Below are 19,402 nucleotides of genomic sequence, written 5' to 3' on the forward strand. Positions count from 1 at the left end.
ATAAATATTATACTCATTTATGACATTTAGTGCCTATCTATAGGGCCTCCTTTATTTCAATGTAATATTAACGTTGGAGTTGTGAATGTCAAAAGCTCTGAGGGGAAAATGAAACCTGCAGGTGTGTCCTTTTGGACTGTTACTTTATAGTAAATATTTGCTTATTTTGATCCTGTAGTAGATCAGTTTAGTGAAAACAGAAAAACAAACAAGCCATTTTTTTATGATTCTGAATTTAAATAAAAACACATGTTTTGCTAGTTTTACCTAAGGGGAGTGTGATGCATTATGACTTATATTTTAAACTAAGTGCTGTGAAGAAGAACCAGATAAAATGCTTTGCAATTTAAGCAGTCCTTAGGAATTACTTGGAGTTCATAAATTTTTATCCTGAAAGAGAAATTTCCTCATGAAGGTCTAGAAAGAATCTAGATTGGATTATTACAACTAAAATTACCACCATAATGTATTTCCTTATGGACAGCTATTATCAGATCTTAGTGTCGATAACACATGTAATGGTGATTTGGGCCTTTTCACCAATACTTATGTTCTTTTTTTTTTTTTTTTTTTTTTTTTTGCTTGAGTTCAAAACTCATTATTTAATCAAGGAGGTGAAAGTAAAGAATTCAACATTCTGAGTTTTTAAGTTGTTTTTATTATCCATCTCAGTTCCCTCTCATAATTACTAATTCTAATTTATTTAACAATGTACATTTTGTACTTAGTTTATAGCTGATAGAACACACGCCATAGGAAAGATATTCCAGTCCTTTTTAATAACAGTACATGTGCCCATCTAAGACACTGTGGGATTCCATTGTATGCTGCCGTGAATTCTTTTCTATTGTATATTAATTAATTTATTATTTTAAAGTCCTTGAAACCTGAGGCATGCTGTTTATAAATATTGTCAGTTTTACAGTCTTTTAATGTTCACTCTTCACAGGGACCACATATAACACCGAGTGCGTCAGCAAGAGAGCTCTTTATTCATAAAATGCTAAAAGCAGCTTATTACAGAGGATTTCTTCCTCACTTGACAAATACAGATTTTTAGCCATATAAATACAATTTCTTGTTTTATGCTTATTAATTCATACAGATGAATGAGACCTCAAGTTTGGGTTAGCCAAACTTGGCTTAACCAAGTTTTCGGTTAGCCAGTATTAACTTGTTTCAAAGGAACAAGAATCATTTTATAATGTTTTAAATTTCCAATGAAAATTCAGTATACTTTAAAAAACCCTTTTGTGCATTAAATAAACATTAAAATTACAATAATTTCTCATTTTCAGTGTTTTTCAAGAGAAATTCAGTTAAGCTGTAATAAAATTTTTCTCTGTTTTCTATGTTTCATTCTGAAACATATTTTCCATGCAGTAAGCAGTGCTTTTTTATAAACTTTTACTGTTTTCATAGCCTCAGTTTTGTGTCTGCATAGGGGAATGCAATATTAAACTCCCTCAATGAGGAGAAGCTTGGTTTTTGGATTCTGGATGGGTGACTTACTTGTGCAGGGTGATTTTTCTGTTTATTTTATCCCGAAATTGCATTAGTATGTTATTACTCAATTCTTGAACTTTCTGCTCACTTAGTCTAGGATTCAAATCTTCAGCTCAATATTATTAGTATAATTTACACTACATTATTAACTCTCTCACATCATAGTTTGTACCACTGTAGCTTTGGAATAATCGGGACTTAGAGCTATGATGAATAAGTACAATAAACTATGTTGATAGATCCCTGTGCCCTCTGGGTTTGTTATTAGGGTGAGTGAGCTAAGTGATTCTCCAAGGGTTGATGCTTTGATTTTGTGTTTTCAATACTGCATACCGTTACTCTTTTTAAGATAATACAGCAAAGGTTTATATTACTGTACATATGACTTTCTTTCTACTAATGATGTTATTTACGTTAAGTAACTATTTACGTAGTGAAATAGGATTAGAACTTGAACTTGGCTAGATTCAGAAACTTAAACATTCTAAGATGATTTTTCTTCAGTTGGCCATTGGATTTGCCTTCTACTGTAGTATTTAATCTCTAGGAGTTATTGTCTCAATTGCCTTAAAAAAATACATACGTATACTTTCATTATTATGCAAAATTGTAACTGACTTGTGGCTGAATAATACTGAGTAGAGTCATAGCTTGTGGCAATACATGTTGGTGTTGTTCAGGACTTTGCATTTCAGTAAATAAATTAGGCAAGTGTATACAGATGAAACTACATGCTCCTTATAATTATTAACTACCTTGAGTATTTATTTATCCCCATGAACTAAAAAAAAAATCCAAATATTTTTTACCCCATCTTTGGTTCAGACAAAATTAGACATTTTAAAGTAATAACAAACAGTTAAAAACGTTAGGTGATACACACAAAACAAGCATTCTTTATTGTGTAATGGATAAACGTTTTTTAAACCAATGATTTAAGTTGATTTTTATCTATGAAGCAAAAGTACATTGGAAGTTCTCAGCAGAAATTGTGTGGAGCAAAGATAAAGATAAAAGATCTTTTGGTCTTAACTCTTTGGTCTGTACTCTTTGATTTCAGATCATAGGGTTGGTCTTGTTGATAGAAGTTGTATATTATATTCATTGAGTACTTACCCATTTGTTGTATAGTCACTTTCACTGTCAGTTCACTAAAGGCTTTTCAAAGATAAATAACCAAATGTGATTGTTAAGTGCCAACAATGCATTTTTTCTGTAAAACATAAAAGAAATAAGCAACTATCATTTGTAAACTATAGCCCCACAAAATATTTTAAATATTATACTTATGTTATGTGACCTAACTGTGTTCTACTGATGATGAGAAAGAATTAAAGTGAGTAATCACAGGATCGTAGGAGCTTAGTGAGAGTGGATGTGAAGGTTCTGACCATGAAGGCCTGATTTCAGAGCCATACGTGGAACATTATGAATGCTTCTAGAATCTCATTTTTAAGTGGTATCTTAAACTATGATATTTCATAAGTTAAAAATTGATTTCAAATAATAATTTAAATGAAGTCATGTAGGTCTGTGCTTTCACTTTTAATTATCACTATAGGTTTTTATCTAGAATGATGGAATGTAAGACAATACTCAGAGAATTTCATAAAACATTTGCATCAGTGATCATGTATTCCAAAGGTTCTCTTACAAGGTGAAAATTGGGACTTGGTTTAGTTTAGTAAAGTTAAATTATTCTTTTCTTTCTGTCTTGACTTACCAAAGTTATTCCTGTAATTAAGTTGACTTTTGTGTTCCTTTAGCAATGTCCTAATTAGCTCTTTTGTCATACATAAAACAACAGAATTACCTTTAAGCTTAGATGCTTCCTTGTCTAACTACCTTAATCTTATTTTACTTTATTCATTAAAGTGACATAAAATATTTTTTGATTTTTAATTCAGAAAAATGTACTGCTATACATAGATTGTTAGAGTTGTAGTATGTACTTTTACACCAACTAGCCAAAATGTAGCATGTGATTGTGTTTGCTAAGCCAAATAAGTAAAACAATGTTTGTATAAGATGGCTTCTCCTAGTGTAGGTTGCTGTTGTTGATATAAAATATAATTAGTACTTTTATTTAGAATTTTATTTAAGTACTTTATTAGATATTTGCTAAAATATTTCATTTAATTTTATTTCCTTGTTTTTTATACTTCTGTGGAAGAACATATTGCTGCATTTTCTTGTCTGACATTGTAAAAAAAATACTGAAATGTAAGGAAATCATCTTTGAAGTGAAACTTAAGTACAACACATAGAAATAATAGACGGCAGGTAGCCATGCTTGTTTTATTTATATAGACAGAAGACTGGATCTTTATTAACCTGTTCTAAAGTGTTCCTTAAAGCCCTTCATAGATTTGGGGACCCCATAGATTATGCATTTAACATTGGTTGCTTTTCAATTTTTCTTCAAGAAAATTCACAATCTGAATGTGACTAGGGTCTTTGATTTTTTAGAGCATCAGTTGTACTTAATCTGAGCAAACTCTTCATCTGTTGATAAGCATGTCTCTCTATACAGTGCAATTTTCAGATCAGCAAATGCTTCTTTTACTGTTAGTGCAGAGAAGACATTTTTCAATAATGTTTTTGAGAGATTTGTGTCATATACCATATAAAGGTTAAAAAATACTAGTTATTTCCAAATTCAAATGTGTTACTATTTTTTTCTTTGTGGTTCATGTATGTTATTTCATGTAACATCTTTGAGAATCTCTCCCTTATTGACCTGACAGAAACAGAATGCCTTTGTAGGATTGCTTTGGTATTACTTTGTTGGGATATCATTTAGAGACTTTCATGGGGGTAAGACTTTTCTTTGGCAGAGAGATTAATGTCTTTTTGGACAAGTTACTAGAAAATGTTTACTTTTAAGTCTCATCTTTTATTACATGGTAACTCAGTCTGAAGGCAAAATCACAATAAGGCAAAGATCGAAGAGAATCTGAAAAGGTTTGGGGATTCTATCTTTGAAGTTACAGTTGGCTCAGAGCAGTTGCAGATTTGAAATGGATCTTTTGTAATTCTGAGAGCTAGCTTACAACTTTAATACAGTTCAGGCACGGTTTAATTAAATATGAGAATTCAAGAATTAAATGTGAGAATTTCTAGTAGATTAGTGATCAGGAAACCAAGGGTTAGAGATTTGTACTGGTCAGTTCCTGTGAAATGAGCATCTTGCACAAGGATCATGTGTAGACATATATGATGCCATGAACTGTATGGGTATTTTACTATACCTTCTAGTATAGTTATGAATAGGACACATGTGGCATTTTCCCTAAATCTAAGAGGAATTTTGATGAGGATCCACTGTCAAGTGTAGGTCAAAGCATTGGTCACCTGAATTTATAGAGTCCTTATAAAATGACTGTCTTGTCACCATTAGTTTATGATTTAAAAACAAAAACAGACTTGCAGATAGTTTGCTGCCAAAACCAAAGAAGAATGTAAGTGCTTAGCCCTCAAAAATTATTTGAATAATAACAGAAGTTTATTTTTTACATACTTTCCTATCTTACAAATGTTTAGGACATCTATCTTTTAGACTCTAAGTTCTGTATAAATCCTTGATGTTTATTGGGTTTTTTATTCTGTTTTGAGATTTTTTTTATGATAGTTTGATGAAAACATTAAATTTCTTTCTCTTTAGATACTTCTTTGACAATTCATTTTTATTAATGGGCAAGGTTACTTAGAATCTGAGTATTGAAGATATTTATTGACAGCTTTTGTGGGTATAGAGACTCAAAGCATCTTGAAAACATTTATGTTTTTAAGCAATTCTTCATGGAAAGAAATTAATTGTTAATATTCAGCTGTTTCCAAGAAAATGAATGAGCTGTGTTGTTTTGTTTGTTTTTGTTTTTAACATGCCTACTTCAGCTGCCTATCTGGTAAATACAACAGAAAAGACAACAGGCATGAGGGATTCAAGAGAAATTCTAGAGTATATCAGTAATCTCTATTATATTTTCTTTTTTTGTACCAAATCTTGTATAAAGTAAAAGGGATTTTAAAAATATTAACTCATAGTTGTTTGTAAATTATTGAGTTAAATCTTATTTGTAGGAACATCTAAAACATGCACATCAATTAAAGTATTTCTGCTAAAGTTGGTGCCTGGTTTCAAATAAGGAAAGTTTAGAAATTAAATCTAGAAAGACCAGTGGGAACAGAATCAGTAGGTACTGAGTTATAGTTTGATGGGACTGAGGAGTTCTGATGTGTTCCTATATGGTACTGTGACTCTAGAGAAGACAAGTAAGAGAAGAAACCACGAATGTCTTTATCATGTGAATACCTTTGCTCTAAGTGATACATAAGAATGTAGTTATCTTTAACTCTCTTAAATATTACACAGTTATACATAGAGATAGAGATAACATGTAAGTCCATTAATATGTATGTACAGTTATTCTTTTTACATAAAAAGTATTTAGGAAGAGGAACTATTAATACTTAGGCCAAGGTGTGATCTTTGTGAGTCAAGCCTTCTTGACTCTTGGTCTACAGTGAATATCCTTAACAATTAGAAGAGGAAGAAGCTGTAAGTTATGTAAATTGATTAACATATCACCAGAGTAACATGCCATGAGATTGTTATTTCAATAAAAGTAGCAAAACCTTGTTTTCTTGTTTTTGTAAAATTGTGAATGATTGTGGATCCCTAAAAGGAATCATGGCATCCCTCAGTGTTACAGCCAAAATCTAGACATTCATGAGAAGCAAGTACATAAATGTATGTGCTGACAGCTTCAGCTTCATGACTTGAGCAGATTTCTCAAAATGAAACTTTCTGTTGTTTTATTTAAGAACAGAAGTCCCTATGGGAACCACCTGTAACCAGTGTCTCTTACAAACTGTAATCGAGTTATGGAAAAGTGACATGCAGAGTTTTGAAATGGAATTTTTGTGCTGCTTTTTCTGCTTTAATCAAGTGGTCAGGTTTTTGTTTGTTTGTTATTTGCCCACAACTGGAGTTACTGGTTGATAGGGAATATTGAACAATGGTGATGTAATCCAGAGAAGAAACAAGTTTATATTGCTTCCACATGAAAAGGAAGTTTTTGGATTTGTACTTAGGTTGCACTTCATAATTTGTATCTATACATACTGAGTGAAGTTACAGAAGCGAAAAAAAAGATATTTTGGAATTGTGTGGGGAAACAATAATAATCAAACATTGTTCTCATGAGTTAGTATTCACGTATTTTAAATATTAATAAAATGATCTAGTTTTCTGTTCTCCACAAGTCCATGTGTATGTTTACTAAAGTATTTGGTCTCTGAGTTTTATTAAAAGCTTTTGCAAAGTATTGTAAGAACTGAGACAATTTTGGTGTTGCTGTAGTTTTCAGAGACAAGTATACTAGAATATATAATGTGAAGATAAAGAAGAATTAAAATCAAGTAAGAAGAGACTAGTGGGACAGAATTGTAAAGTCCATAGTAGTATATAGTGTTTTCCCCAACCCCTCAGGTCTGCTTGTTAGGATAAGAAATGCAGTGTTAAGTGGTTTGTGTTAAGTGGTTTTTGGGAAGCTTCTTTTTTGTTCCTTGATGCTCAGCCCTGAAATAACCACACAGAAACTGTATTGATTAAATCACTGCTTGGCCAAATAACTCTAGCTTCTTATTGGCTAGCTTTTACATATTAATTTAACCCATCTCCATTAGTTTGTGTATCACCATGAGACTGTGGCTTACTGGGTAAAGTTCCAGCTTCTGTCTCTTTTTCTGACTCTCCCTCCTTTCTCCCAGCATTCAGTTTAGTTTTCCCTGCCTAGCTCTGTTTTTCCCTATCACAAGCCCAAAACAGCTTCTTTATTAATCAGTGGTATTCACAGCATACAAAGGGGAATCCCACATCATCAAATTATACATGAAATTTGGTGGCCTTCTTTAAGAAAGATATATTGTTAACATGGACAGATACAGTTCACTCAAAGATTTAATTTTAAGTGTCACTCTCACGTTGCAAAGGAGCTAGTATTTATTTTTAGAAGAAAGATATTAGAGAATTATACATGAGCTCTTTACCTTTGTATCCTGCTAGAGATTTCTGCTCTCATTTGTTGATTTAGACACATGACTAACTATAATGGAACGAGGAATTGAAGTCTGTCTATTGAGGCTCAGATGGGAATTGATAATAACCAATGGCATCTCTGTCATACTGATTTCTTATCTGGAGAATTTTGCGAATTGCCATAGTTCTTGATCAGAGTTACAGGTCAGTTTTATGAAAGGATCTGAAGACAATTGACACTGTGACACCATATAGACTTGATTAACTGATGGTGTACAGTTTATCACTGGTCTTTCCCGTTAGCATGCAAAAATTACAAGGTAGTGAACTACATTGGACCATCTTAGTGTGAGGATTCAGTTAAATTAGTAAGATTTAAAATTTCCTGTAGTCAGCATATTCTATCTGTTTCTGTCTCTCAGTATGAGAGAAAAATTTTTTATATTTGGCAAAATTCATTGATTATCTATTAGAAAGCCCTCAAAAGTACACAGTGGAGTGAGTAAATTGTGCAAACATCATAGTACCTTTAAGGTAGTGTTGTGCTCATTATAGTTTGTGATTTTTTATGTACACTTAAGGGTGAACTCTATGCATTAGAAACCTGGAATTGAAGAAGGAGGTGTGGGGTAGAATTTTGAGAGAAACCAGAGAATATGAATGAGAATGACTACATCTGTAAGAGAAACCCTCTATTTCCAGGCTAGAAGTTGCTTGTTAATTGTCCTTTCTGCATCCTATCGTTTGTGATCTAATTTCTAGCAGTCATTCTTATCTCACTGAAAGCAGATGCACTAATGATGCCCAAACTATAACAGCCAAACCTGATGGAGGGACATCTTTCATTTTGATGAGTGAGACAAATCATCTCTGGATTTATTTTTCTTTTTAATTTTTATTTTTTATTGTCTCAGTTTTTCTACTTGTATCTCTGAATATGGAAAGAGTTAGAGAAAAATATAAAAGAACAGAAACAAAAATCTCAGTTTTTTGATAAGAGAAGTGAAAAGTGTCAGTGAGCAAATAGAAAGGGGAGAATTCCTTATTGTGAGCCTACAATTTCATGAAATTGACACACGTGGAAAGTTCAATTTTAGTTTAGTAGTTTTACACTCTTTAACATATGTAAGTTAAAATATTCTGAAGTAATAGTTAAACTATTTTTCTCTGTATCTAACAATGTGCCATACAACACCTAATTAAAACATTACTTTCAAGGGTGGTTTCAGAAGTTAAAGAGATAGCTTAGTTAGGAGGACATACTGCCCTTGCAGAGAACCTGAGAACCTAAGATTGATTCCTGCATAAAGTGGCTAACATCCATGTGTAACTCCAATGAAGGGAACTAATGCCTCTGGTCTCTGTATGTACCTGCACACGCATGCTTATACACATACTAAAAAAGACTGGCAGGCAGGCAGGCAGAAACGGAGTCAGGCATGCACACACAGATTTTTAAAAGAATATTTTAAAAATTTAAGCATTTAAGTATAAATTACATAAGACGTATAAGATTTTTGTCCTGCAAACTGCAAATTAAATAAAATAAATTCAATATTTAAGTACGTGGAAAGTTACAGAAGTTTCCTGGATAGGGACACTAAAAATATTAAAAACATCCTTAAATTGTTATACAGATTTAATAGAACACCAGTCATTGTTGTGAAAAAGATGACTCTAAGAATTATGTGGGAGTACCTAAACTACATTTGCAACACAGTGAGGTATAGGGAATTTTAATTAGCTGATTTTGGGACTTACTATAAAGCTACAATGAGGAACACAATTAAACACTTGGAGTTTTTTGTTTTGTTTTGCTTTTGATAAAGGTGTGAGCACACTTTTAAATAATGGCAGGAAAATAGTCATATGCCCAAATTATCAATCAAATATAAATAATTTATCCCAAGCAAAATTGCTTTTTTAAAAAAAAAGTCAAAATAAAGACTATGAAACTACTAAAGAGGAAATCTTTGTAACAGGCTGGACAAAGTATTCTTTAGATATGACACCAAAACTAATTCGTGAAAGAAAATATTCACATGGTATCATCAAAATCAATATTTCTGCTCTGGATAAAATGTGGTAAAATACCTTCCATGCTTCCTCCTCCACCCTCCCTCCTCTAATAACTCTTCTTCTTCTGTTATTTCTCATGCCCCTTTGAGACCACTTGCATTCACTCTCTCATCCCTTGAGTGCCCCTCCTCCCCATCTTACTGGTTTTCTGACTTCTACAGGTACTCTAGTTTAAACATACATTTCAGAAACAGTCATTGCATATGGGAAAGAACTACAGCATTTGTCTTTCCAAATCTGGGTTACCTTACTCAGCATTATGTTTTCTTAGATCACTTCATTTACCTGCAAATGTAGTAATTTTATTTTCCTTAAACAGATGAATAATAGACCGTTGTGTAAATCAACAACACTTTCAATATCCATTCATTAGTTGATGGACATGTATACTATTTCCATTTCCTAGCTATTGTGAACGTAAGTGAACTAGCATCTCTAGTTTTATTGAGTATATGCCCAAGGTGGTTGTTTTAGTCCGTGTTTTATTGCCATGAAGAGACATTACGACTGCTACAATTCTTAGAAAGCATTTTATTGGGTCTTGTTTACAGTTTCAGAGATTTAGTCCATTATCATCGTGATAGCAAGCTTAGCAGCATGCAAGCAGATCTGGTGCTAGAGAAGTAGCTGAGAGTTCTACATCTTGATCTGCAGGCAGCAGAACGAAAATGACACTGTGCCTGACTACCTACCCCCGGTGACAAACTTTATCCAACAAGGCTACACCTTCTAATCCCTTTCATATAGATCATCTCCCACTAAACATTCAAATACATGAACATATGGGGGTTATTCTTATTCAGACCACCACAATGGTATTGATGATAACAATATGGTAGGTCTAGTACTAGCCTTTTAAGGAATCTTCTAGCCTATTTCTATAGTGACAATTTGAAAAAGCTTTACTTTTTACTTCTATAAAGCTTCCTAAAATGTGCATATATATTTTTGAAAGTTTAAATGGAATTACCCCATAATGAGGGAACAGTGCCTTTCCCAGACACCTTAACTGTCAAATAAAAACCATGGTATGAAAAATGGGACACCTTTTTTGGAGGTGTTTTTTCACCCCAAGAGGCTACCCGTGCTTTAGTAGATGGTTCCACACTAATGCATGTACTGGTAGCACTAAGTAGATTTGCTGGACTTAAGAAAAAGAACACATGAAAATTTGGGTGAAGTGTAGGAGGGGAAGAACTTGATCAATGTATTGAATTCTCAGACAATAAAAAATGCATTGAAAAGACATGCTACGAATTGAAATAAAATAATAACCCGTGTCTTGTTTGAAGACGAGTTCTTTCAGTTGTATACAAAGCACCGTTATCCCTCAAATATATAAAAAAATCCAATTAAAAAATAGTCAAATAAATCTCACCTAAGCAGACACATTAGTAAAATGAATGTGTCAGAGTAGCTCAAGAAGGTTTTCAACAGAATTAGCTGAGGGGCTATCACTATTAGATAGCCATTGTACACCTAGTAAACTGGTTAAATAAACCAAAACCAAACAAACATAAAACCCAAAGTTGCTGCCAGTTGTTGCAGCAATGTGCCACACACAGCAGAAACCCAGTATTAGTGGTATTGCCAAATGATACAGCATCTTTGGAATTATAGTTTGGCAATTCTGTATAAAGCCAGCCATATGCATACATATTTTATTCTCGTACTCTTTGGTCTTATTTATGAGAAAAGAATGGAAACTGCTCACTCACACATTCTTATTTATTTTTATAGTAGCCTTATTCATTCACACTGCCATGCTGTAACCCTAGTGCTCTCTTGAGATGAATGGATGTCCAAAGTGATTCATCAGTTTCTACCATGAAATATTTAGCAATTAAAAATAACCCTAAATATGTATTTGCTGGGTTGAATCTCAAATTTGGATAATATATGAAAGTCTACAAGGGAACCTTGGAAGATCACGTACTTACTCCACTTACGTGGCTTTCTTAAGAAGTCAGAGCTGTAGTGACAGAGAAGCATTCTTGCTACATTACAGGTGTTGAGGTGGTGTGAGTCCAAAGCAGAAGGGTGAGCACAAGGACATTTTAATTTGTGGGTGCCCCGTGGAGGCCAGAAGAGAGCACCAGATCCCCTGGAATTGGAGATACAAATAAGCCACCATATAGGTGCTGGGAACCAAACCATGGTCCTCTGCAAGAGCAGCCAATGCTCTTCACTGATGCGCCATCTCTCCAGGCAATGTATACATTTAACATTTTTGTTCCTTTCATTGGTACATATAAATAGTAAAATTTTAGACTTTGAAGTTTTTTTGTATCTGTCGAATATAGGATGTTGAAATATGAAGTTACAACCTATAACAGGAAGATATAAATGCTTAATAACTTGAGTTGTAAAATGCCTCTGCAAATCTCTTAAGTATTTTCATGAAAGAAAACACTGAAATTAACAAGAAGACATTGCGTAGTAAAAAAAAATGCCCAAAAGATACCCCATGCTTTCTGTCTGTCCTTTCTTTTACCAATGCTGCATTTGCTGTATTCTTTCCTATGACAGTGTTTCCCTGCATAACTTTGAAGTGATGTCTTTAGGAGCGCCATGTTCAAAAACTGCTAACTGAACTTGCAGTTAGAAACTGGGATTTGGCCTTTCTCATTTTGAACTGTGAAGGAGGTTAATTCTTCTGAAATATTGATTTTTTTTAAAAAAAAAACTTTTAAAGTACTGGGGTTAGATCTATTGCCTTACACATGCTAGACAAGCATTTCTCCATATCCCTGGACCACTTGCCCTAGCCCGTTTTAAGTTTGTGCCAAGGTCTCACAAAGTTTCTTAGATCAGTCTTGAACTTTCTTTGCATCCCACACAGATTGACCCTATTGGCTTGGGAGTCACAAAATAACACAGAATCTGTGATGTACTAGGTATTTCATATGATTTTAATAATCTTTGAAAGATATTAGTGTATTTTACTATTAGACTGCTTAAAGAGATGAAAACTGAAATTTTCAAAAGATTTTAAGGATATCTTAAATCTTACTTGGGCTTTATCTACTTTTGAATCTAATTTGACACTCATTTTGCTATAGAATTTTAAAGATATTAAATACATATTTTACAAGTAGAGAAAAAGTTATTTGGCTCAGCAAATTGTTTAGTTTTGTATAGTTTCATTACATTCTATTTAATAAAAAGATGTTTATTTTTTAAGCCATCTGAGATATAGCTTGTTTGTTATAAAAATCAAATATTCAGATTTTATTTTTATATGAGAAGGCTTTAGAAATGTTCATAGATTATCTATTCATCCTTTCTCACTTCATTTACAAAGGAGGCATATCTTTGCAATGCCATGTGTATCTGAACATCAGAAGTACTACGCAAAGATATTAAAACTTCTTGATTCCATCGATGAATAGTCTACATTAGTTATTTTGAAACACTAAGTGGAGAAAGCTCTGAAAATAAGTCAATCTGCATTCACATACATTTTAATGGAATGAAAATATAGTGTATGTATTTTCATTTAAAATTATTATATATAGTAACTAAATATTCTCCTCTGTTGTTCACAACTGTTGTATTATTCTCTACTAAGATGGTTAGCAGGCCTTGGCAACAATTATCCTGACTTGTTGTTGGTATCATGCTACCTCTTCCACCTCGTGACGTTTAGCTATCATAAATAATGATGTGAATATTATTTGCTAACTTAATCAAAGCTTATTAAGAACTGGAAGATATTAAAATTTTCAGGAGAAAAAGCCCCAGTAGATTATTAGTGTTGTTCTTCAAAGGAGCAGAATTTCAAATCCCCATCTATTCCTAAAGTAGGTTTGTTACTTACAAAAATACATTATAATACTTTTAATTGAAAAGGTTAGCAATTTTATATCACTGCATAAAAATTAATACCCCCTAGTCTAACAAGGAACCCTCTAACTGTCTCTGAAGCTGTACTTTGCACAGCATGTTTTATGTTGTCTTAGTTTTGGCTGACAGAGCTGCTTGCCTATTGGCTTAGGATATATGTTTAGACACTCTACACATGAACTGATGTTCTAGACAGGAAGTGGAATGCAGGAGATATAGGAATGGGCTGAAGTATCCTTTATATTTGCCTTTGTATCTAGGGGAGTTGAAAATAGGCAAGAATGGAGAGAAATTTTGTATGGCAGTACACAGAATTTTGCAAGTTTATTGTGAGCCCTGCAGCAAACCGATGCATTTTAGTTACTGGTAAGTTTGTTAAATTATGTTTGAAATTGTACATCTTCGAAGATGGCCATCTATTTACTATTAAGTCCATCATGTCAAAAATACCTTATTTTTATTTTTTAAAAGATATGGAACTATTATTGTATTTGTTCTTAGGCATGAAATAAAAATACTTCGGTTAGTAAATGCATTTGAGTTTTCTATTGTCATGGGTAATTCCAAAGTGGAATTAGTGTTTTATGGACAGCATGATTTTGTGTTTAGATTTTCGAACTATAGCAAGTGTATCTTCTGCTTCTGCACTGGAGTGGCACTATATTTATAGGTCTGAGTTCATGCATTTCATGACTGCAAATGGATAGCTTTGTGACATAAAAGACTTATAGAAGTCCACAGCATCTTTTTAATTTTATGTGCATATGTGTGTGTGACTTTGTCAAAGAATTCTTTCCTTAATGTATCATACGGACCATTGTGAGGCAGACTTGAGTCTTCCATTTTGACAGTTCTGGTGCTTAGGAACCCACTTCCCTAACTCATGTATATGTGAAATTCAATGACTAGGTTTGAAAATTGTGGAATGTCTATGCAGTAGCTTTCTTTTTCTTCCAACATTTAAACAGAAGTGTTATATGTAATAGAAGACTTAAGCAGTTATTTGTGAGTGGACTTGACTAGTGTCCCAATTCATTTAAAATCAACTAGATTGCTTAATAGCTTCTTTGCAGAATCCCAAGGGAGTCCTTGCTAGTGTGTTTTTCTTATAAATGCTTAACTTGAGCTCAAGGATAAAGTAAAAAGATTATCACTGGTTGCTAATACTAATTTTCATTTTTTTTGTGTGTGTTGGTTTAAGGATGTAGAACTATCTAATGTGATTGCATTTTTATTTACTGTAATGAAGTACTTTATTTCTGGGTAGTATGTTTTTCAGAATATCAAGTAGTTTGTTTAATCATCAATTTTATAATAGTGGTAATGATCATTTTGTTGTTACTCATAGTTATGAGATTTTTTTATTCTAACCAATAACTAACTAACTAAATAAATAAATATAAATAATTCAAATTACTGGAGAAGTGTGTTGTCAATACTTTTGAAACCAGGTGAGCTAAAAGTAAGTCAAAACCCAGTTAATTAGATTTCTTTAATAATCTTTCCTCATTATCAAATTTTCTTAAATATATTAAAGAATGAGTACTGCTGTGTTTCTTTATAAATAGGCAACATAAGGCATATTATAAAACATTCCAGATAGATGTCCATTCAGTTCCTGATAAAGTCTAGTATATGGCAATTTATTATAACTGCATTAAACTCACATAATGAAAGGTGTGTATTTTCATTCATGTGTCAGTGCTGCTGGTAGAAAATATATCTCTAACTTATAAAGAAATACATTATCAAAACTTAATTCATTGCAATCACTTTTCTTTAGTGTCCTCATTTATTCATTCAGTATATATATATATATATACCAAGTGCTTTTTTTTGTCTGGTACCTATCGTTATCTGATTTTATATTTGTGAGTACTATGTAATTAATTAATTTTAGCAGTTTCTCATTTCTATAATATATGGGTCTTTACTTTGTTCTCATGAACTTTTCTGAGGGCATGCGTGGATGTAAGTGGTGTGTGAAATCTCTCTGGCTGACCTTTATATGAAGCAAGTGCTTGCTTTTAAACGGTAGTTCTAAAATAAGTTAGTTTAACAACAGGCATCTTCTTCACAAACAATTTCCTGTGCATATTAAAAATTTATAGCCTGTTTTTAAATACAATATTATGATAGTGTATATATTATAGAATAGTGATATGTTTCTTTTGCCAAATTCACTTAAAATAGGAATTTGTTTTTAATATATGTATAGACCCATTTTATGCTTAACTGAGATATAAATTATATAGTTTTTTTTAGTTTATTGTTTTCGTTTGAAGTATAAAACTAATCACATCTTCTCTTGCTTGTGGGAACCTACATGTTTGTGTATTAAAAGTTCTATAGTATTTTTAACAAAATAGAAATTAATTTTAATGTTTCTTATTCTTTGGCATAACAAATGGAGCACTTTGTTTATAATAAATATTTAATGACTACAAAATGAAATTATCTGTACTTTACACACAGTGCTACTCTTTTGGCATTCCTCGTTGAATTACTTAAAAGTTCAGTAGCCATGCAAGAACAGATGCTGGGTGGAAAAGGCTTTTTAGTCATCGGCTACTTACTTGAAAAGGTAAGTGATACATATGTGTTGATGGCTTTTGTATGTGGCTTCTGTCACTGGAACATTTGATAAAAAATCTCTAATCATATTTTCTTAAGTTACCCTTTTATCTTTCAGTGGTAATACTGTTTGATAATTAAAGAACATTTTATAGTATGCTTTGAATGTAAACATTGACATCAAATTAAGAAATTGTGAATGAAAGTAGAAACTGGAGACAAATTCTCTCCCAAGCCTAGGGAAACTGAGGCAGGAGACATATAAGTTTGAGATTAGTCTGAGCTACTAAGATTCAGTCTCAAGAAAACTCAATTTAAAATAATTTTCCTCATCCTAGTGCTACAAAGAATGACCACAAGTTACAAGTTTCAGTGACCAATAGTTATGAGGGGAAAAAGGCAAGTTTTGAAGTGTTAGCATGTGCTAATCTAAGATTCCAGTATGTTAGGTAAATTCAATGCATTCTTGACTTATACTGCTTTGTCTACAGTGGATTTCCTGGAATATAACAACATTCTTGAGTGCAAGCACTCGTGTATAGTTAACCCATTGCTTTGAAAAGGTAGTTTTCTGCTGTGCTACAAAACTGTAAAATAGGGACCTTATGAGTAAGATTTTGTTTTCTGTTTTTTAGGCACTACACGATTTTGTATAGTTTCTTGGTACATCTTAGTAGCTGATAATGTATTCGCCTGTCCTTATTACTCTTTAAGATTGCCTTACTCCTTTGTCTTTGTAGTTTCACATTTATCAGTTTATCAGTTCTCACAAAATAAGCAGTTTCAGTTTGTTATAGTGATCTTCTTATTAAACTCCTCACTTCACATATTTATTTCATCTTTTTAATTCTTTACGATGCATTCTATTTTTGTGTGTAGAAAATTATCTGTTTTTTGATGGATTTATTCCTATCAAACATGTTACTTTATGTCTTAATCATGTTTTTAGTTTTTGACTTGTCATGAATATAGAAATATAACAATTGATTAGTCCAAACTTGTATTGCTATTGCTACTCCTTCGTTTATTATAGGCGCTTTAAAATTTTGTTTGTAAAAGTATTATCATTGAAAACTGATGACTTAATTTCTTTTCTGATAACTATCTCTGTTTTTCTTGTTGTTTTATTGTACTATCTGAGACTTCTGGTGCAAGGTTGACTAGAAGTTTAATAATAGACAACTCTTAATACTGATCTCATGGGCAGTGCATTTAATAATTATAATTTAAAATACAATCTATTGCAATAGACTTTATTTGATAGGTATTTCAAAACCTAATTGAAGTATTGTTTCGTTTTAAATTTTTGTTTGTCATAATCATTTTGATTTTTTAGATTTTTTTTCTGTTTGATCTTAAGAAGTTCTAATTTGTTTCTTACTTTGTTAACCATAGTCATTAATCTCCAAATAGGAAAATTCCATTTACTTGTAAATATGCTGTTGTTCCAGTAAGGTTTTCAGGTAATCACCATACTTGCATTCATATTGCTGAAACCTTTCCTTCCTGGACCTTGTTTTGATGCTTGCTTATTCAGATTTTCTTTACTTTGATAACAGCTGCAACATTACATTTCAGCAATGTCTTATTTCAGTTTTGTGTCCGTTTCTCTATTTCCTGTTCTTGCCTTCTTTTATTCCTACCTAAAGTTTTAAGTCTGTGATCACCTGTTGGTCTTATTCTGGAAAAACTTTTCTTCTGTAAGTCATTCAATTAAGATCATCCATTTGGTTTCTTTAATTATTCTATAGATACTTATTATTCTCATGTCTCTTCCATTTCAGTTCCACTATGATGTCCACTGTTCTGCACAAATTTCATTAGCCAAAATATTGAGTCTGCTTTTTCTCTCATGTGCTCTGTTGTCCTTTTTATCTTATTTAATGCCATTATCATTTAGCTGAACCTAATACTCTAATCCATTTTGACTATGGATTTTCCCAAACCCAAACACTCAATAATTATTTTAGCCATCAGAATGTATCCAATATCAGGGCTTAGGGAGATATCTCATTGGTTAAGAACACTTGGTTCTTTTGCAGAAGCCCCAGGTTAAGTTCCTAGTGCCTAGATTATGGCATGTAATTATGAACCATAATTCCGGTTCTAGGGGACCCAAAAGCCCTCTTCTGACTTTACTGATCACTGGGCATGCATGTTATACACATACATACATGTAGACAAGCCAGTCCCACAAAGAATGTAATAAATACATCTCTAGAATTTAAAATTAAGAATATTGCTATTTCCTACTCTTTACTCTCCTCACCATGCATGGATTCCTAATCTTAGTCCCATTATCATCTTCTTTCCACATTTGTTACTTTTCTGGTTTTATATCTGTTGCTGTGATAAAATAGTGAACAAAAGAAAGTTAAGGAAGAAAGGGGCTTATTTTAACTTAAAGGTTCCTGTGTATCATTGAGTTAGTGAGGGCAGGAACTTGAAGCAGAGACCATGAGAAAAAGAATACATGCCAGCTTGGCTAGGTGGATGGCTTAGACTCATGCTTAGCCTTCTTTATAGCCCATGACTACTTGCCCAGGAAATGGTGCCACTCACAGTGAGATGGCACCTCCTATATCAACTAAAAGTCAACATAATCTCCCATGGGCATGTCCACAGGGTAGAATCATATGGGCAGGCACCAATTGAGACTACTTTCCTATGATTCTAGCATGTTTCAGGGTGATGGTTGAAACTGACCAGGATATTTACATAGTCTATCTTACACTCACACTACTTCTTTAAATGACCTTACTTCTTATTTGATTGAATTGTTAATCTCTTACCTTTGACATAATATTTTATCCTTCTCCTTGCCTTCACTGTATCATCCCTCTTTGCCTTTCTCCTAGCAGTAAGTGTGTGCATGCACATGCTGGACTTTTGTAGCACCTTTCTTTACTCTTCTATTACTTTTATTCTGCTTGCATCTGAATCCTTTGCATTTTTGTAGGGCTTACCTGTAGTGACTACTTCTAGTTAGATGCTTCTTTGTGAACTTTCTATTGCCTTTTATAATAGTGCTCCCAGCTAGGGGCCAACCGTCTGTACATGAGAGTGGACAGTACTTCACATCCAAATGGTAACGATAGCTTATTAGTCTTCATCTTGGCAAGAAGTTGACAGAACATTCAGCTTGAGTTATTAAAATAATTAATAACTGGCTATTTAAGAAGTAAGTTGTAAGCTTTATTAAGGGAATTTGGCTAGGTCTGGACAATGGCAAGAGTTATTATTTAGTATAACTCAGAAGAGTTTTGTATTTGAGTGAATTTATGTCTTCAATGAAATAATAGTATATTGATTTGTACAACTGTGTCTCCACTTCATTTGCTTTCTGTCCATTAA

The 19,402-nt window shown here is 32.7% G+C and overlaps 1 protein-coding gene across 3 annotated transcripts in view; it reads left to right on the forward strand.

The window, feature by feature from the left end:
- Nbea (neurobeachin) overlaps positions 1-19,402 on the forward strand; it is a 515,411-nt gene that overhangs the window by 101,888 nt on the left and 394,121 nt on the right. For all 3 annotated transcript variants that reach the window (XM_087899501.1, XM_087899503.1, XM_087899502.1), the window contains exon 11: positions 15,950-16,058. In XM_087899501.1, the coding sequence (XP_087755627.1) occupies positions 15,950-16,058 (109 nt within the window). The remainder of the gene's footprint in view (positions 1-15,949; positions 16,059-19,402) is intronic.

This window comes from Myodes glareolus, chromosome 20, assembly GCF_982192425.1.
Source record: "Myodes glareolus chromosome 20, mMyoGla1.1, whole genome shotgun sequence".
Classification (NCBI taxonomy): domain Eukaryota; kingdom Metazoa; phylum Chordata; class Mammalia; order Rodentia; family Cricetidae; genus Myodes; species Myodes glareolus.